The sequence below is a fragment of the Globicephala melas genome, chromosome 16 (assembly GCF_963455315.2).
Source record: "Globicephala melas chromosome 16, mGloMel1.2, whole genome shotgun sequence".
NCBI lineage: Eukaryota > Metazoa > Chordata > Mammalia > Artiodactyla > Delphinidae > Globicephala > Globicephala melas.
The window spans coordinates 77,838,356-77,859,743 of record NC_083329.1 but is presented as its reverse complement, the minus strand read 5'-3'; the positions used below and the strand labels follow the sequence as shown (position 1 = coordinate 77,859,743).

The window sequence follows — 21,388 nt, the reverse complement described above, 5'->3', positions numbered from 1 at the left end:
ATTAATTTTTCATCGACACTATTTAACCAATCCCTATGGATGGACAAAAATACAATTTTTTGACATTATAACAGTGCTCTGATGAAATTCTTACTGTCCTTTATTATTTATGAGATTCTCCTTTGGGTAAATTCCTAGAAGTGAGAATGCTGGGTCAGAGTGTAAACAATAAATATTTTGACACATATTTCAAACTACCCTTTGGGAAGATGGTACCAGTTTCCACTCCGGCTATCAAAACAACTGCTCACTTCCTTTAACAGTTGATGGATGACATTGGATTTCAGCAAAAATTAAAAACGTCAATAGCCTGGATCTCAGTTGTTGGTTTTTTTTTTTTTCCCAAGTGGATCTCAGTGTTTTCCGGAGGCACAATTCTTATATGATTTTTGAAGGTAAATGTCTCTTCATATATTTGACCCTTTACATCTCTCCTTTTTAAATTGCCTATTCATGCTGTTTGTGCATTTTTTTTAAGAAAAGGGGGCTCTTTTTTATCTTATTGATTTTTCAGAGAAATTAAATTTAAAGAAATTAACCTTGTGCTATTCAGGTAGCAAATATTTTTCTTAATTTGTTAATTGGGAGATTTTTACCATATAGAATTTTTTTAAAAATCCAGCCAAAACTTTTACTTAATGAACTGTGGATTTTGTAACATGCTTGGCCTTCGCAAACTCACATTATAAAAATACTTGCTCCTATTTTCCTAGTATTTTTATGGTTCTATTTGTTATATTTAAATCTCTGATTGAAGTTATGAACTGAAATGTGTTTCCCCAAACTCAGAGGTTGAAGCCATACCCCCGTAAAAATTAATAAAGGGAAGCCTCATTAAAATGGAGCCAGGAGGCCAGCAGGGGGAGCTCTCATGAAGTCAGGAAGTACCACTCAAGTCAATTACTGGAAGCATTGTCAATTTCAAACCCCAACAGAAGAACCAGCAACAGGAGAAGACTCCTCAATTACAAGCCCCAACAAGACATCTCCTACAAGATATCAACTACCCCAGCAAACTCGGCCGACGAGAAACTATTGTCACCCTGAACTCTCACTTTTCTCCAAAGGACTTCCATTCAAAACAACCCTCCCAGCGTCTTCCTTTTTCTCTATAAAATAACATTCCTCTCCTTTGTTTGTTGGACTTGCCTATAGTTTTTGCTGTAGCATGCTTGTCCTGAATTTCAAGTCTATTAAGTACTATTCCCAAATGAACCCATCTTTGCTGGTAAAATAGCTGACTTTTCTTTTTAAGGACAACACCCCCAATGTAACTGTATTTGGAAGGCCTTCACAGAGATACAGTCGGTCCTCTGTATTCATGGGTTCTGTGTCAGCGGATTCAACCAAACACGGATGGAAAATGTTCACAAAAAAAAAATCCTGAAAGTTCCAACAAGCAAAACTTGAATTTGCTGCACACCAGCAACTATTTACACAGCATTTATGTTGTATTTACAACTGTTTACATAGCATTTCCATTGTATTAAGAGTAATCTAGAGATGATTTAAAGTATATGGGAGGAGGTGTGTAGGTTATATGCAAATACTACACCATTTTATATAAGAGACTTGAGCATCCTTGAATTTTGGTATCTGAGGAGGGTCCTGGAACCAGTCCCTTACCGGGGATACCAAGGGATGACTGTAATTCAGGCTAGCTGAGGTCATAAGGGCGGGACCCCAATCCAGTAGGATTGTGTTTATAAGAAGAGGAAGAGAATCTAGAAGGCTCTCTCTTGACATGAGCACAGAGGAAAGGCCGTGTGAGGACACAGTGTGAAGGCAGCTGTCTGCAACCGAAGGAGAGAGGCCTCACCAGACAACCCTGCCGGCACCTTAACCTTGGACTTGGAGCCTCCACAATTGTGAGAACACAGATTTCTATCGTTTAAGCCACACAGTCTGCGGTATTCTGTTATGGCACCCCTAGCAGATGAATGCAGTCCATCTGATATTTATCTGGATAAAATTAGTGGTGTATGCAGCTTTGTCTTCCAAAGTGCTAGCCGTTTCCAGCAACACTTATTAATACTCTGTTCTCTACTGCTTTGAGATGCCATCTGGGTTGTATTTCAAATTCCCAATACACTTGGGTCTATTTAGGGACTTCCTATTCTTTTCCATTGATTTGTCTATTCCTAAAGGAGTATCATAAATCTTTAAGTACTATGATTTTATAATAAACTTTAATACCTAGTAGGAATATTCTACATATCTTCCTCCTCAAATAGATACACTTTTTTTTTAAAACTCCCTGGATACCCTTACATTTATTTATCTAACTAAAATTTACAATAATTTTAAGTTTGCTTTCTTCAAAAACAGTGATAGAATTACTCCCTTTTTCAAGCTGAATAATATTCTGCTGTGTGGATATACAGACATATCTGGTTTATTGTGCTTCACTTTATTGCATTTCATAGATATTGCATTTTTTTTTATAAATTGAAGATTCATGACAACCATGCATTGTCAGATGATGGTTAGCAATTTTTAGCAATAAAGTATTTTTAAATTAAGATATGTGACATTTCTTTTAGATATAGTGATATTACTGCACACTTGATAGACTACCGTATAGCGTAACCATAACTTTTATATGCACTGGGAAACCAAAAAATGTGTGTGACTCACTTTGTTGCGATATTGGCTTTATTGCGGTGACCTGAATCAAACACGCAGTGTCTCCAAGGTACGCCTGTATACAGTTCGTTTATCCATTAATCTGCTGATGGATACTTAGGTTGCTTCTGCCTTTCAGCATTTCTGAATAATGCTGCTATGAACTGGGTGTACGAATCTCTCTCAAAGAGCCTGATTTCAGTTATTTGGGATGTATACGCAGAAGTGGAGTCGACAGATCCTGTAAGTAATTCTTTAAAAAAATGTTTTTGAGGAACTGCCATACTGCTTTTCACAGTGGCTGCACCATTTACATTCCTGGCAACAGTGGCAAAAGGTTCCAATTTCTCCACATCCTTATCAACACTTTTTTTTTTCTGTTTCGGTGATAGTAGCCATCCCGATGGGTGTGGGGTGATGAAAAAGGTTTTTAACATCAAATGCTGATATGTTAGTCCCATCTCTCCTGTGGTAGGGCTTGTTGCTACTGTCAGAACCCATAAAATGCAAGCGGGAGCCCAAAGATACAGCTGGAAGGATTGCACCAAAGGCTTACATGGAGGAGACTCTGAAGCTTGGTGGAAAAAGGCTTCTGTATCTTGAAGAAACAAATGACCAGATATCTGGGCGTCCAGTAGCAGTGACCAGTGCCGTCAAAAGGGATACTGAGGCCGAGTGGACCTTAGCTGTTGCCTCACCAACGAACGTGGGGCTTTTGACGTCCTGAAGAGCTCTTCACTGGGCTGGGCACAGGCTCTCCAGAGGGCTCACCCTGCAAGTCCAGTTCCTTTAAGAGGCTGAGCTTTCAGTTGAAGGATGCTTGTCCAGAAGATCTGTAGGGCAGATGACACTGAAGTGGTCCTAGCAGCTCAGCACAAAGTTAGAGACCTCACAAGGCAAGAGTGGACACCCGCCCCAAGGCAGGGCCTTTGTTTCATAGCCCTGATCAAAAAGTATGCCTGCGGGTGTTGTGTTGTTTCTTCCTGATGTCTGAGCCAGCGTAGTTGCAGATTTCCTACCCCTTATTGGTAGGAATGAAGCCTATGATACACAGATGGCCTCACCTGACCCTGATTCTCTGCTATTGATTTGGGCTGTCCTAAGCCAGCCCACACTTCAGTGTGACCTGCTATGACCCAAGTAGTGTGTGGGACCCCAAGACAAGAGGACAGCCCCCACTCGAAGGAATTCCTGATCTAGTGGGAACTTCACCAGAAACTTTCTTACAGTCCTAATAAATATCACCACATGTAAATGATCACAAAATATGCACATCTGTTATCTCCTTTTGTGAAATGCAACTGTACAAAATGAAATAATTTTGCTAAAGAAAAGAAGCATGTGTTTGCATTATATTTAACTTTCTGCCTAATTGAGAATATATTTATGTTTCTAGGACACATGTGACCACTTGGTTGGGTGGCAACTTCTTTGCAGAATTTTAGGCTGGCATCTTCTGAACTGAGGTGCAATGTTGTCCAGACTGATATTTCCGCCCTTTGGTGGGGGTGTGTGTGGCAGTGTAGTGTAATGATAATCAAGGATCTGGGTTGGTATCCTCAGTTCATCACATAACAACTGTGGGCCTCGGTTTTCCTGTCTGAGGACTGGGGTGCCAGTAGCACCAACATCTGAGGTCTGGCGTGAGGATTCAAGCATCTGACACGTGTTAAGTCAGGTGTACTTGTCCTAAATGATCGCTTCCCCTGCCTGTATACTTGATGTGTTCTTTTTTTTTTTTTTTTTTGCGGTACGCAGGCCTCTCACTGCTGTGGCCTCTCCCGTTGCGGAGCACAGGCTCCGGACGCGCAGGTTCAGCGGCCATGGCTCACGGGCCCAGCTGCTCCGCGGCATGTGGGATCTTCCCGGACTGGGGCACGAACCCGTGTCCCTGCATCAGCAGGCGGACTCTCAACCACTGGCGCCACCAGGGAAGCCCTGTATCATTTTTTTAAGATTCCACAAATAAGCGATATCATAATTTGAAAAGATACATGCACCCCAATGTTCATCGCAGCACTGCTTACAATAGCCAAGAAATGGAAGCAAACTAAATGTCCATCGACAGATGAGTGGCTAAAGATGTGGCACATGTATACAGTGGACTACTGCTCAACCATAGAAAAGAATGAAATAATGCCATTTGCAGCAAGATGGACGGACCCAGAGAGATTATCATACTAAGTAAAGTGAGTCAGACAAAAAAAGACTCTTTGCTCCTTCTAATGGTGTTCCCCACCCCCTCTCAAATTCTTTCCTTAGCTTTTCTACCTCCCTTTCAACTCATTATTTTATCTCTCCCTTGAGCTCTTGTTTCATAGATTCTATGTTTGCTTTACATTTTTTGGAGACTATAAAGCAGTCACCGAAAATGTTCTTTGGATTTTTGGAAGAAGACTTCTTCCTAAGTGAGTGCTCCGTTAGCCTGTCATACGCTAGAGTCTGGTCCTTGATACCTTGGCAGAATATTTGCATAGGTCCAATTTTTTTTTTCTTTTATACTTAGAAAGAGGGCAGTTCTAATCCAAGTCTGCTATTTGTGCAAGAACAGTATGGGGAGGTTCCCTTTGACCCCCTTCATTGTTTGCTGAAGCAGTATTTGAATATTCTCTTTATAGTGTGGCTGGAACATCTTCATTCAGTTCTTTGAGTGGGTGATGAGACCGGAGGCAGTGGAAAGTCCTAGTTCAGGTAAGTTATTCTTTAGAGCTTTCCCTCTAAAGATGTTTCATACCTTCCCCAGCTTGTCCAACCCCACGGTGGAAATCTCCGTTTTTTGGCTAATTCCCACTTTAGGGCAAGCAGACCACCTTTGTGAAAAGCCAGGCGGGTGGAATGCCAAGGCTCACAGGCCAGTGTCTGTTTCTCCCCTCTGGCATATGATTAATGAATACATATTTTCCAGGCAGAGGTGAAAGAAATCTTCCAGATGAAGAGACTACCATGTGAAAAGGCAAAAGAGCGTTGTTACAGCAGGGCATATTTAAGAAATTGCCGGAGAAAGTGTGAGTGTAGACATGTGGAAGGGAGTACAAAGAGATGAGCCTGGAGGGGTATTGACAGTTCCTCGGACACCATGAGTGGACTGAACCAAGAGTCTTGTAGGTCATGCTAAGGAGCTCCTATTTTATCCAGTTTTAAATAGAGGGATTCAAAGTCAGATTTTTATACTAGACTAATTTAGAGAAAGGGGAAGGACAGATCTGAAGGGGCAAGACTAGAGGCAGATCAACCACCTACAGCTTCTGCAGTTGGTCAGACAATACATGTGACCATGAGGATGGAGGTGAGGGGAGAAATCTCAGAAATGTTCAGGGAGCTAAACTGGTGGGATATGGAAATATATTAGCTATATGGGATGAAAGAGAGTTTCTTGTTTGAGAGACCAGGCAGATGGTGGTATAAAGAAATGAGGGAGAGAATACACAAAAAGAACAGGATGAAATAAAAAAAGGTCAGTTTGGGATGTGCTGATTTTAAGGCTTTGGGGGATTGACCAGTAGGCACCTAGATATACAGAACAAAAGTTCAGGGGGTTGGGCTGGAGACACATATATTAAAAAGTCACAGGAGTAGGTGAGTATACCTAAGAAGACCCTGAAGGTTTAAAAGCAAAGCAGGCTAGGGATAAAACTAGAGACCACTAGCAGGAATATAGCAGATAGAGATCCAGTAATGGAAACAGGGATGAGTGACCAGAAGTAGGAACAGAAATACTCTGAAGAGTCAGTATCTGCTCAAAAGTGGGAGAGCAGAATCAGTTACCACATTTCAGATCAAGAGGGGGAATTATGGGTTGTTAATTATGAACTGGTTTAAATTTTTTAAAAACTTTGAAAAAAGTCTTATATTGATTCTTAAGTAAATGACAGATTTTGATGGATTAGACAGTTAAATGTAAAAACTGAAATAATAAAGGATATAGAAAAAATATAGGTGTGTGTTGATCTAATTTCATCATGGAAAGGCTTATGTATAAAGCAAAGGAGTCCACAGGAAATATTGATAGTTTTCACAGTAAAATTTTTAAATACTGGTACATCAAAAATAATCAAAGACTAAATTAAAACACAAACAACAAACTGGGAAAACTATTTGTAATATATAATATGCAAGAAACTCTTACTAATCAATACAAAAAAGATAAGTACAACAGAAAGTTGGGCCAGGGGTAGGAATAAGGCAATCAATGTGATATACCACATTAACAAAAGGAAAGACAAAAAACACATGATCATCTCAACAGACTCAGAAAAAGCATTTGATGAAATTCAACATCCATTCATGATAAAAACTTTCACCAAAGTGGGTACAGAGGGAACATATCTCGACATAATAAAAACCATTTATGACAAACCCACAACCAATGTAATAATAGTAAAAAGCTGAAAGACTTCCCATTAAATTCTCACTTCTATTCAACATAGTACTGGAAGTCCTAGCCACAGCAATCAGACAAGAAAAAGAAATTAAAGGTATCCACATTGGAAGGGAAGAAGTAAAGCTGCCACTATTTGCAGATGACATGATACTCTATATAGAGAACCTTAAAGTCCCACACAAATTAGAATAAATGAATTCAGCAAGGTAGCATGATACAAGATCAATATTCAGAAATCTGCTGCATTTCTTTACACTAACAATGAAATATTAGAAAGTAAAAAACAGTCCCATTTAAAATCACATTTAAAAATACCTTGGAATAAACTTAAATGAGGAGGTGAAAGATCTATATGCTGAAAACTATAAAACATTGATAAAGGAAATTGAAGATGATTTAAAGAAATGGAAAGATACCCCATGCTCATGGATTGGAAGAATTAATATTGTTAAAATGGCTACACTATCCAAAGAAATCTACAAATTTAATGCAATTCCTATCAAAATACCCAAGACATTTTTCACAGAACTAGAACAAATAATTCTAAAATTTATATGCAACCACAAAAGACCCAGAAATGCCAAAGCAATCCTCAGGAAAAAGAAGAAAGCTGGAGTCATAACCCTTCCAGACTTCAGAAACTACTACAAAGCTACGGTAATCAAAACAGTATGGTACTGGTGCAAAAACATACAGATTAATGGAATAGACTAGAGAGCTCAGAAATAAGCGCACACACCTATGGTCAATTAATGTATGACAAAGGGGGCAAGAATATACAGTGAAGAAAAGAGTCTCTTCAACAAGTGGTGTTGGGAAAGCTGGCCAGTTACATGTAAATCAATGAAATTAGAACACTCCCTCACACCATATACAAAAATGAACTCAAAATGGTTTAAAGACCTAAATATAAGACATGACACCATAAAACTCCTAGAAGAGAACATTCTTAGACATCTCATGATAGAATCTCTCTTCTTTTACGGCAGTTCCTTCTTTCAGCCTAGTTTCACTACTGCCACCATCTCTTTGGGTGACTTTATGCACATCTGTCATCTGCCATTCTTCTTTTCCTGCCCTCATTTTTTCAGCAGTCTACAGAAGGGAGGCTGACATAGAACAGGGCAATTTGTCTGTCAACAATCAGCAAATCAAGCTTGTGCTGTTTTTTTATTTTATTTTATATTGGAGTATAGTTGATCTACAATGTTGTGTTAGTTTCAGGTACACCACAAAGTGATTCAGTTATACATATACATATATCTATTCTTTTTCAGATTCTTTTCCCATTTAGGTTATTAAAGAATATTGAGTTCCCTGTGCTATACAGTACGTCCTTGTTGATTATCTATTTTACATATAATAGTGTGTGTATGTTAATCCCAAACTCCTAATTTATCCCACCACCTGCCCCCTCCCCCAGCAACTTTCCCCTTTGGTAACTATAAGTTTGTTTTCAAAGTCTGTGAGTTTGTTTCTGTTCATTTGTATCATTTTTTTAGATTCCACATATAAGTGATATCATATGATATTTGCCTTTGTCTCACTTACTTCACTTAGTATCATCACCTCTAGGTCCATCCATGTTGCTGCAAATGGCATTATGTCATTCTTTTTTATGGCTGAGTAATATTCCATTGTATACATGTACCACATCTTCTTTACCCATTCATCTGTAAGCTTGTGGTGACAAGATTACTTTCATCCCAAGGGCGGCACTTTTCGGGGTTGTTAGCACGCCCACAGCTGTTTAAGTTATCTACTGAAGGCAAGTGAGAGAGATGGGCCTAATGCTGCTTGGCAAGTCTGTCAGCTTCCTGGTCCCTGGCTGAGAAGTACTGGTTTGCTCAAGGTGTGTATCCATCCCCAGAGCCTAACAGGCCACAGCCCATGCGGTTGGCCCAGTGTCAGGAGAATCAGAACACCCTGAGGGGTACCCAGTGGAGAGGCAGCTCCCAGAAGCCCTCCTGGGAGCCTGGGACCTGGCCTGCTCAGGGCCTCTGTATCTCCCCCAGGGGGCAACGCCTTTTCTGCAGCTGAAGTCTTCTCTTGGGCTGGACAGTCAGGCTCCAGAAACGACTTTCTCCACTTAAGAATCTTATACTTTGCTCAGCTCGTATCTGCCGTAATTTCTCAACAAATTTTCCCTATTTGATGATCCATGTCATATATGTGCTTTCCCAATAGAACTTTATATTGCTTGAACCTCTAAAGGATGAGAGTAAGAATAAGGTTATGGGTGCCCTTTTCCAAGGGACCAAAACAGTTTCCAAGTCATCTTTTATGTGCTCGCTATTTATTTATTTATTCATTCATTCATTCATTTTTGGCTGCATTGAATCTTCGTTGCTGCATGCAGGCTTTCTCTAGTTGTGGCGAGCAGGGGCTACTCTTCGTTGCAGTGCATGGGCTTCTCATTGCGGTGGCTTCTCTTGTTGTGGAACATGGGGTCTAGGTGCGTGGGTTTCAGTAGTTGTGGCACGCGGGCTCAGTAGTTGCGGCTCGCGGGCTCCAGAGCGCAGGCTCAGTAGCTGTGGCGCACGGGCTTAGTTGCTCCGCGGCATGTGGGATCCTCCCGGACCAGGGCTCGAACCCATGTCCCCTGCACTGGCAGGCAGATTCTTAACTACTGTGCCAGCAGGGAAGTCCCTGTGCTCTTTATTTTTTAAGATCCTGAGTATTATTTGCTAAGCTTCTGCTTTGGGGGAGGCCATATAGGTTCTATGCTGAATCCTCCCTGTGCTTACGATGCATGGAACACATTTACCTTTTTTTTTTAGCAGCTGATACAGGTTCACAAAGAGGAACACCCAGCTTTGTTGGGAGATGCCCCGGTGAGCTTTGAGGTAGGATGGAGAAGAGTCACATGGATGCTGGGGGAGAGGGCTGAGCTGGGGAAGGCAGTCAATAAACATTAAAGGAATGAAGGGAGGATAAGCAGCTTTTGGCAGGAAAGACCTCTCTACAGCGGCCCCCTTTGTCTTGTCACTAACCTTACACCAGGTGCCCCACATGCTCTACTCATCTCCGGCCCTAGCACCCCTTTCACATCGTTTGACCACACAGTACCTTGCCTAATTCGTTGGTTCTTTCCATAGATCCAAGACGTAGAAATGAAGAATAAGTAATTAACAGATGACCAGATCTCTTCCCTAGCTTCCCCTTCAGTAATCTCATCAATGAACGGTGTGAACAAGACAGCATCCCAAGAAAGATCACGAGGAATCAACAAGCCTGCACACACGCCTGTACGCAGTGGGGTATGGCGAGGACTCTGACCCCCTACCTCAGTGATTCACTGAGATGACCTCCCTGTTTCCCTTTAAAGGCTTCCATGGTTGAGCAGAATCTTCAGAGGTAGTTTTGGGGGGACACTGAATCCACCGTGTCCCCAGACTGCTGGCATTCTGATTAAAAGCAACTTTCCTTTCTACCAACGTTTGTCTCTCTCTCTCTCTCCAGTATTCATTTATGAGCGGCAAGCAGCTGGACCCGATTTGGTAACAGTAAAGAGGCAAGAAGGATGCTGAGGGTGTGTGGGGGGAGGGTCTCTTAACGCAGCGGTGTGTGGGTTTGAGGGCTGGCTGTGGGCTGTATGGTGAAGCCTCTCTTCTACGTCCTGCAAAATCTGGAACAAAGTCTATGTTGACACTAGTGCTTTTATGCAGATGATGTTTGCGGGAGACAGACAGGAAGGTAGTGGATATTTCTACATTTTTCCTCCATGACCTGCCTTATACCTCTCTGGGTTCACACGAATACTTTTTATTATATTTGCAACCCAAACAACTGCTTAATGCGGTAGTTGTTCCCTTCTCTCCCCTTAACAGACCTCTCCTTTATTCCCGTGAGCTGCAAACGCCATCGTTTCCATCCTTCCTTCCCCATGAGATGCTCTTCCAAGCAGAGCAAACTATGAAGCCCGGAGGTGGGCTCTGCAGTCGGCGACACACCGTACAAACCATGGGGCTCCTCTCTGGTTTCATGCCCAGGCTGTCCTCTGGGTCCCCCTCTGTCATGCTTCCACCTGGGAGCCGGCTCTGTGGGACCTGTCACTGCAATTATTTCTTCCACGGGACCTCCAGCTGTTTCCCCTTGTTCTTCCCTCTCTCCGGGCCCCATGGAAGGCACAGCACACTCGCTTTTCCTACATCCTCACCATGCAGTCAGACTGCCCTTTTCCCCCTTCTTCTGGACCTGGCGTTGCCCTCACTGTTTGTATGAGGTCAGTGAATTCTAGGTACTGTTCCTCTCCTCCTTCCACACAGCTTCCCTCGGTCATTTACCCCCAGGCTCCCTTTTTCCTTCTTCCCCTCCTGCAGTAAACTCTCAGCCACCCTAGAAAGGCCACTTCTTCTCCCTGGTGACACTGTTCCTATTTCCACCCTCCTCAAGGTCCTCATCAAGGTCAATCTGGAGTATCCTTGACGGAGTCTCTTTCTTCCCACATTCTGTTTTTATTGTCTGGCTTAACTGATATCAATACACACTTTTTTTTTTTTTTCCGCCAAAGAGTTGCATCAAGTAGATTTTTCCCCAAAGCCATCCTGTGCCCTGAAGCAAGGGGCGTCCGTCTAGTGATTCAAATCAAGTGTGAGGGACTCCCAGTGGTTACGACTTTGCCTTCCAATGCAGGGGGTGCGAATTCGATCCCTGGCCGGGGAGCTAATAGGATCCCACATGCCTTGCGGCCATAAAACCAAAACATAAAACAGAAGCCATAAAAAAATAACAAAAAAACAGAAGCCATATTGTAACAACTTCAATAAAGACTTTAAAAACGGTTCACATCAAAAAAAAAAATCGGGCTTCCCTGGTGGCACAGTGGTTGAGAGTCCGCCTGCCGATGCAGGGGACACGGGTTCGTGCCCCGGTCCGGGAAGATCCCACATGAGGCGGAGCAGCTGGGTCCATGACCTATGGCCGCTGAGCCTGCGCGTCCGGAGCCTGTGCTCCGCAGCGGGAGAGACCACAGCAGTGAGAGGCCCGCGTACCGCAAAAAAAAAAAAAATCTTAAAAACAACAATATCAAATAAAGTGTGAGCGTAACACCCATGAGGATGGCTATTATTTTAAAAAAAGGAAAATAACAAGTATTGGCGAGGACGTGGGGGTGGGGAGGATGTAAAAAGGTATGGCTACCATGGAAACCGGTATGGTGGTTCCTCAAAAAAGTTAAACATAGAATTACCATATGATCCAGCAATGCCACTTCTGGGCATATACCCCAAAGAACTGAAAGCAGGGACCCAAAGACTTGCACACTCATGTTCACAGCAGCGCTCTTCACAATAGCCAAAAGGTGGAAACAATCCAAATGTCCATCAACAGATGAACGGGTAAGTAAAACGTGGTCCATGCACATAATGAAATACTATTCAGCCTTACAAAGGAATGAAATCCTGACACATGCTACACTGGACAGACCCTGAAGGCATATGCCGAGTGAAATAAGCCACACACAAAATTCAGACAAATATTGCATGATTCCGTGTACATCAGTGAGGTACCTTGAAGAGTCAAATTCATAGAGACAGAAAGTAGGAGAGGTTGCTGGGGCTAAGGAAGGGGGGGCGGCGACAGGGAGTTAGAGCTTAATGGGTGGAGTTTCTGTTTGGGGGATAAGGAAGAGCTCTGGAAATGGGTGGCTGCACAATACTGTGGATGTACGCAATGCTAGTCAACGGTACACTTAAAAATGGCTAAACTGGTAAGTTACACGTTATATGTATCTTACCACAATGTAAAACAAACAAAGAAAAAGTTCAAGGTTGTGTGAGCAAGACCCAAGCCAAAAAACCACACGTGACTGTGAAGCTACGGCCAGCATGTGGTTCCTCAGGGCCACCTCTGTCCTCGGGCAGCCCTGGATCATCTCTGCTGTGACGACACTCTGCCAGCTCTGAACCAAATCTGACACGGCTGTCACTGGCCCTGGAATTACCACAGAGGCCGCAGATCCCGCCGGGCGGCTTCTCCCAGGATCGAGGAGCCGCATTTCCATAACCCACTCATCGCAAGAACAGGACTGCCCATCCCTTGATGCCACCTGAGTAACAAACTGGACTCTGAGTTGCCTTATGATCTCCTCCGCCTCTTTCGGAGACTGTGCATGTGCCTTTAGTGACTCCTGAAGGGCCCTTCCTCGTGGGGACATGTGGTCCCCACCATGACTCCTGGGTGGTGAAGGTCACAGGTGAGAACCTGTTATCACCGAGTGTATCTTCCTTGCCAAAGTAAAACTCCCCAGCATGGTGACTGTCCTATCGCCAAAACCGGTGCCCACCATCTTTCCAGTCCTCAGGCCATGGGCTTGACGGTTGGGGTCTAGCTTCTCTCTTCCTGGCGGCTCCCACACTTACCCTCTAAGTTCTGCTGAGTTTCTTGCGCGCTGGCCTCTCCATCCTGTCTCTGCTCTCTTCCCCTCGAGGCCTCTCCCGGGTACCTCTACAGCTTCCGCTGCCCTCGGCCTCTGACGACTTTATCGACTGTTGTTAGTCATCCCGTACGCAGCCTCGGCGCACACCCAGTCATTTCCATGAACTGTACGTGTGCACACGGCATCCCCCAGCTGCCCTCCCAGCACAACTACCAGCTCTTCCGTCAAGTCCAAGTGCTCGCAATGAGCCACAGTCAGCTCACACTGGCCTTCCCTTCTCCCCCGTGTCACCTCCCAACCCACTCCCAGCTCACGACTCCCGGGAGTCTTCTCTGAGCAACATGACGGAACATTCCACTCGTGTTTATATCCCAGGACTGCGCTGAGGCCAGAGCACGTGCTCAGGCATCTCTGTCCAAAGAGCGAATCTCACCGCATTCTCGTCCTCTCAGCAAGGTCTAGTCTATCCTTGAACCAGTAGCCTCCTGACTGTCTGCAGTGCTCATCCTTAGACCCATTTCTACACCACTGGGGCTCCCCCTCTTTAAGAACTGTTTCTCTTCTTGCTTCTTCTTCTAGCCTAGGGATCAAGGACTGATGTCTAATTTGTAGTTGGTATCAGTACGTGCAGATACAGCTGGTCCACTTAGACCGATGTGTATCGTCCTGCATCCCCTTCTTGCGTGGTATATACACTGTGTCACTCACTGTGATTGCTTACTGCCTCCTTGGACAGCTCGTACCTGGACGTCCCCAGGGAAGGGGAAAAACTATCCTGACGGAAGCAGAAGCTGGTGTTATCTGGCCACAGCTCTCGGGGGTGGGAGCCTGGGGAAGGGACTGCTCGCTCTGCCAACAGAAGGCTTTAGGACTCCCCCAGTACCCCATGGATTCTGTCTTATTTGCATCCCAGTGTCTGGGTGAGAGCCCCGTGTTGTGTCCCAAAAGGCCACAGACACATTGGACTCGTGTTTCCTGCTGTCAGATTCCCGATGGGCTTCCAGGTGTATTACAGTCCATGAACCTAACTAAGCGGCATCTCAGAGCCACTTGCTCCGTCTGGCCCCCTGCTTGCTTCAAAGTGGCACCTGGAGAAGAGCTGGCTTCATCTCACTTCAGCTCGCCCAGCGTGAAGACAACTACACTCCTCAGAGAAACGAACACGGTGGGAGGCGGCTGGCACCTTTCTTCCCTCTCCTCCCCAAAGGAGCCTATGACAAACGCGGTGCACGGCTCGATGCTGCACTCCCGACAGCGCCCCTGTCAAAATACGTGATGCTGTTTAACCTCAGAGTCACTGGATCAGGCAGGAAAACTATGACGGATCTCACGGCTCAACTCTCCCTCGCTTACTGGCATGACAACGGAGCTAAAGAGAGCTGAGATGGATACGGGTCTATTTTTGGCGACTCCTCATGGAATCCACACACTGTGTATTCTGCACCCACTGGCTGCTCAGGCACGCTCTGAACCCCGCAGCAAACGCTCGTCTGTAAACGTTACAGCCGCCAGTTGGCTGGATGCGCTATGGGGCGACGCATCTGCTCTCATGAGGCTGCTCTGAGCGTGGGGGGGCACTGTTTGGAGCTGGGCGTTGGTCAGAGGGCCAGGCCGGCTTGCGCGTGCTTACCTTCACCCTGTCCATGCAGGCCTCCATCTTCAGCTGCTCCACAGCCTTCCTGGCTTGGGAGATGCTGGCAGTGCTGTTACTGGACATGCCTTCTTTCATTCTGCTGCCCCTGAAACAACCAAAGTTAAGGGGTTGAAAGAGCTGCTTTTCCAAAGTGAGGCAGAACGCCCCTCAGCTTTCTCGCCTCCTACCCCCTGCAGCTTCTCTTTCCAGGCCAGGGAGCCGTGGGAGCAGACCCTCCTGGGATAAGAGGAAGGAGTGCTTCATCCGAGTGACGGGAGCAAGCCATCAGGCTCCTGTTTGCCAGACCTTCTCAGCCCCAGCGAGACGATACAGAAGATAACAGATGGTCCCAGAGTCACATTACCACCCCCATGGCCATAAGTAATACCTTGACATTTGTACGGTGCTTTGCTAGTAATAAATCATTTTCGTACACATTTGTTCACTCACTCCTCTAGCAGCCCTGAAAGTGGGCAAAACAGACTGAGTTTTGTTTTACAAGTAAAGAAAGTGCAGAACTCAGAGAAACGAAGCCAAGAGTCAAAGGTCCCACAGCCAAAATCTGTGGAGCCAGAACGCAGACGCAAAGCGTTGAAGCCTAGCTGAGGGCTCTTTCCACTGTCTCACACGGTGTCCTCTAGCCGGCTACACTGCAAAGTGCAAGTTTCCCCTGAATGAGCCTGCTTTATTACTCTTTTTTTAAAATTAGTTTATTTATTTGGCCACGCCATGCAGCATGTTGGATCTTAGTTCCCTGACCAGGAATCCAACCCGCACCCCCTGCAGTGGAAGCAGGGAGTCTTAACCACTGGACCTCCAGGGAAGTCCCGCTTTATTATTCGCTTTAATTTGCTGTCATTCTAAAACGTTACAGACTTTATGTTGGGAGTTCGTTTTTAAACAAGAACACATACAAACACATACACACCTATCCCAAGCATAGATTTGTTTTTCTAGAAGGGGGAAGAAATTCTTCCTGACCCAACATGTCATTCTGCCAGAAGACCCCTGTGATGCTAACTGCTCCACAGCAAAGCACATGCCGTAGGTTACCGTTACCGCATCTAACGAGAAAGTACCCAGAGGAGGTCTACTCGGGCTAGCCCGAGAGCTGGAGGTGGGTCTCCCGGCGCCACCGGTTTTCCGCAGCGCACGGTGAGGCGGCAGGAGGCGAGGCCGGTCCCGTGGTGGGCAGGCCACACTCTGGCTTTTCTCATTCACACTGACTCTCTGGCCCAGAGGAGGCCTGATGGCAACTTCATCTGTCCACAGGCAATGTTCGAAAAATAAAACTTCCTTCTTCTAAGACAGAGCAGCCACCAAAACCACAGTGTAACAGGGGTGTGTTCCTATCGTGGTTGGGAACTTTTATTTCCCAGGAAGGGAAGGAGAGGCATGAGTAGTTGAGGATTTTGCAACCCGGGGGAGCAGCCACCTACCCCGCACTCTACAGAGATGCGCGTGCAATTCTGCATGTGTGCTCAGGGCTGTGTCCCTGTGTGCCCACGTGCCTGAAGGGCGTGCCCTCTGCCAGCCTGTGTGTGCAGGGCGGCCCCTCCGTGCACGGGTGTGTTTACATGTCCCTGCGTCCACACAAAAGGAAGGAGAAGATGCAGTCTACTTCCCAGCCTCCTCAGCCTGACCGACAAGTGAAAAAGGGCCCTGAGATGACTGTCCTCAGATTCCCATTGTCCAGCCCCGTTCCTGAAATCACCCCTCTCTTCCCTCATCACTGACTTGGGGGGTTCAGCAGTTGAGGAAGTGGAGGGGTGGCAGGGACCAGGGGGGCTTCATGAGAGGAAGCTGAGCCCGGGGTCAGCAGAAGTGAAGAAAGGAAGATCCGGGGGAAGGGAGCGGGGGGAAGGAATCTGAATTGCATGTGGGTGTGTGCGAGTGTGTGTGTGAGTGAGGGTGGGTGTTAGTGTGTGTGTGTGTGTGCGCGAGTGAGGGTGGGTGTCTGTGTGTGTGAGGGTGGGGGTTTGTGTGTCTGAGAGTATGTGAGGGTGGGTGTGAGTGTGTGTGAGGGTGGGTGTTAGTGTGTGTGTGAGGGTGTGTGTGTGTGTGTGTCTGAGTGGGTGTTACTGTGTGTATGAGTGTGTGTGAGGGTGGGTGTTAGTGTCTGTGACAGTGTGTGTGAGTGAGGGTGGGTGTTTGTGTGAGAGTGTGAGGGTGGTGTGAGTGTAAGTGTGTGTGTGTGAGGGTGTGTGTGAGGGTGGGTGTTAGTCTGTGTGACTGTGTAAGTGAGGGCGGGTGTGAGTATGTGCGTGAGTGTGAGTGAGGGTGTGTGTGAGTGGCTGTGAGGGTGGGTGTGAGAGTATGTCGGTGTGAGGGTGTGTGTATGTGAGTGAGGATGGAAATTAGTGTGTGAGACTGTGTGTGAGGGAGGGTGTGTGAGTGTGAGTGAGAGTGGGTGTGTATGAGTGTGTGTGTGTGAGAGTGTGTGAGTGAGGGTGGGTGTGAGCGTATAGAAAACGTTACCTGCAGAACCGGATCCCCATCCGTCCCCCTGGAACCGCCCTCTCCTTCCCCACCGCCCCGGGACTGGCCCTGACCCCGCTCTGCCGCTTTCTCATCCTTCCCCTGGTCACAGAGAAAGGGCACATTTTCAACCCTCTCCTCAACACAGAGCGAGAAGTCTGGCCAAATGCTTAATATTGGACAAAGAGCCTTTTCCGTTTCGTGTCCGAGAGATAAAATAAGCAGGTGGGGTGGGCCCAGCACCTGGCGCCGCGTGTCTTCTCCCTCCTGTGTCCCCTCCGTGGGCCGCTCCGCCTCCCCGCTCTCCCCACCGGGTCCCCCTCCGGACCGCGTCCGCCCTCAGCCAGGAGGGCTCTGCTCCCAGGCCCCGGTGTCCTCACCCCCTTCCTCCTCCTCAGCCTCAAAGCCCCGGGGCCTCCACAGTGTCTGTCAGACCACAGCCCCGCATCGTCATCACTCTCCCAAGACTTGCCTTCTTCCCTCTGTCCCCGAAACCCAGCACTTTCAATCTAACTCCTTCCCCTCCCGGCCCCCTCGGAAGGGCTGCTGGAGAAACGCCCCCAAAAGCTGGGGACTGGTGCCCACAGACTTGACAGGCCAGCCTGAGCGGGTCCTCAAGGCAGCCTGGCGACCTCAGCCCGTTCCCATCACCCCTCCCTCTGCCCTCCTGACCACGTCAATCTCCATCACCTCCTCACCACCTCTGTCCTCTCGTCCTTGGAAGGTGAGCTCAGCTTCCATGGAATAGAGGAAAAGCCGTTAGGGCAGAACCTCCTTGACTCCAGCTCCACCTCCTACGGTTGCTCGGTGTCCACACGCATCCTGCCCTCCATCTGTGCCTCTGCATCAGGACCCGCTGCTGGCCCTCCCCATGGCTGCCCACTTCCCTGCTGCCCCTGAGAGCAGAGCCCACCTTCTGCTTCAGGGGCCCATGGTGCCACACGCCCATTTCCCACCTCCCTTGCAGAAGGACCAGAGAGCATGAGCCCGTCCTAATCAAGGCGACATGTGGGGAAATCTGCAGGGGACTTGTAGGAAAGGTTTTCCTTCCTAGTCAAGGCCCATCAGGAGAAGTCCCAGTCTTTGGCTGGCTTCACTGAGAGTTGCCATCGTGACGTTGGGGAATGGACCCAGGGCAAAGGCAGGAGACTCATGGAGACACAGATCCAGAGCCCTGAGATGCGTGGATCCCGGACACTCTACTTCGGACCCTTGATACTGACCGAATATATTCCTCACTGTCTAGGCCATACTTCTTGGGTCACCTGTCAGTTGCAGCTGAAAGCACCTCCTTACCCAAGCCTGACACCTCACCTGTAGCGGACCTGTCCCCTTCTTGGGGCTCTGACCTGCCACGCACCCCACTTTCTCCTGTAACATCAGTGTCTCTGGGTGCCTTCTTTCTCAGCACATAAAAATACGTTTATGTCTTTTTCATCATCTCAAAACAAGCACCAACAACATAACATAGAACCCTCCCTTCCCCCCATTTCCACTGTTGCTCAGGAAGGAGGTGGAGAGGTAACTACAGATGCACATAGAAGGGCCCCCTAAGTAACTAAACGTGGAGATCCTAAAAATAAGGATGCAAAGCCCTGTCCCCAGTACAGGGATGACAAGCCTGCCCACCTCACCCCCCTGCTCTGCTGCCCCTGGGCTCGCTGACCCCATTTATAGGATGTCACTCTTGTTGCCGTCAGTGACTTATAAGCCACTTCACACGTGCACGTTTCTGTCCTGTCTCCAAGTGGCCAGTAAGGATTCTCAAGCATATGCACACCCAGAGCCCAGACTGTGGCGCCACAGACCAGAACCTGCATTTCACAACCTCCCAAGGTGATTCTGGCACGTCCCAGAGGTGGAGAACCACGGCTGGCAGTAAATCGTTTCCACTCCGTCGTTCCTGTATGTCCATCAGATCACCTCGGAAGGTGGGTGTTCGTGTACCTTCAGGACTCTTTAATCAGTCCTTTACAAATTTTCATCGGCATATGAATCCCTGGGGATCTGGACAAAATGCAGATTTTTTGATTAAATGAGTTGGGGTTTGGTCCAAGATTTTGCATTTCTAACAAGCCCCCAGTTGCTGCTGGTCCGGGGACCACACTTTGAGTAGCAAGGCTCTGAATCACCAAACGTTAATACTGGAAGGGACCTCAGAGGTCCAGGTCCTACCCCTTTATTTTTCGAATTTTCAAGGCGGTTAATGAACTTAATTTTGCAGAGATCTTTAATGGAAGTGGAAGGAAGCATTTCCCCGATGCTGCCCGGGCTGGTCGCCCCTCCTCAGCCTGGTGGGGCCTTCAGGGCACGAAGAGGCCGTTACCCATCACTTGGGCTAGCCTGCTCTCCCAGGACAGGCTCTCCCCTCGAGTGACCCTAAACCAGTCTAACTTGGGCATGCAATGGCAGGGAGGATTCCCCCACCCGCTGTGGTGTCAAGATAACCCAGGGACATAGTTGGCCCTGGAGAAGGAAATGGCTTTTGTCAAATGGAGCTAAAGGCAACTGAACCTTTTAAAGATAGGACCCCATGGGAAGGTCTCGGAGGGGCTCCCTCCCCTACCTGGTCAGGCACCTCTTAGGTTCCACATCGCTGCCCTTTCAAGACTGTAACTGAGAGGGACCCTATGGGGCCTTCCCGGGACAGAGCCCTCCCCCATATCCTCCACTTCAGCTCCTCTCTGAAGCACCTAGATGACAGTGTCTGATGTACATTTCCTGAGTTGTTCTGTACATCCTAAAACCCCCGCCAAATGGAAGAAATTAACTACCTGATGACCACGAGCATGAAGCCCCCAGACCTACTGGGGCCTGAGGATTGATGATGTGACACCGTCCTGTGACCTCACCTTCAGTCAATCAGAGAACTGTGCGTGAGCTGATCACATCCCCTGGGACTCCCCTCTCTCACTCAGCCTTTAAAATGCTTTCCTGAAACCTACCAGGGAGTTCGGGCGTTCTGAGCACTAGCCGCCCTGGACTCCTTGGTTGACACCCTGCAAAGAACGCTGCACTTTCCTTCACCACCACCCGGTGTCAGCAGATTGGCTTTACTGTGGGCGGGAGAGTGGACCTAAGTCTGGTTTGGCAACAAGACTACCCAGACACCATACCTCCACGTGAACAGATGGATGTCTCTCTCCATATACGTATGCGTGCATATACACCCACCTTGACCCAAGAAGAAACGTGGAAGTAGGGAAGAATGGAGACGCAATGAAGCTGAACATGAATACTGGCCACCGGTGGACCACGAACTTGACCCTTGGCTTTTTAGAAGACAAGGCAGAAGGAAAGGGAAACGAGCCAACTACTCAGGAGACTGGCTCTGTCACCTCGGTGGTCAGACATCTTTCTCCTCCGGCACACGGGATACACTCACACAGACAGCTTTCCCAGGGAGGTTCTAACGGGCTGCATCCTGTGGTGTATAACTGGGTAAACTCAGAGTCAGGGGCAGGGCAGTGCAAGGTGGTTCAATCCCCAGTGCTGCCCATCTGACCTGACTCAGGATACAGTGTTTAGAATTTCATCGTGCCTTTTCAGCCATCCTCCCTAATATGACTTATCTCCACAAGCCCTTGCTATGTGTCGGCTGACAGAGTGCTGCAGTCTCTCTCTCTGGGAAATGCCTGAAAAACAGCTGTTGCCAGTGAGCACAGCCCTCTAGGCCTAAAGGGACCAAGCAGCTTAGACTGCAAGGTGGGCTGGGTGGGAGTGTTGGTTGACCTTCACCCCCTTTGTCACAGCGAGTTGCTAAACAAGGGTGCCTGCCTGAGTAACATCTCTGTTCCTAGTAGGGAGAGCACACAGCTTGATTCCCAGCCCAGGCCAGCAACCCATGGACATGGCTTGGTTCTCCTCCTGATGCTCCCCCAGGAGGGGGCAC

General features: G+C 47.3%; 1 protein-coding gene across 4 annotated transcripts in view; it reads right to left on the bottom strand.

Annotated features, from left to right (window-relative positions):
* Positions 1-21,388, bottom strand: part of GNG4 (G protein subunit gamma 4) — a 68,289-nt gene that overhangs the window by 14,773 nt on the left and 32,128 nt on the right. For all 4 annotated transcript variants that reach the window (XM_030839583.2, XM_060286375.1, XM_060286374.1 and 1 more), the window contains one exon: positions 15,016-15,124. In XM_030839583.2, coding sequence (XP_030695443.1) covers positions 15,016-15,114 — 99 coding nt within the window. In that variant the 5' untranslated portion in view covers positions 15,115-15,124. The remainder of the gene's footprint in view (positions 1-15,015; positions 15,125-21,388) is intronic.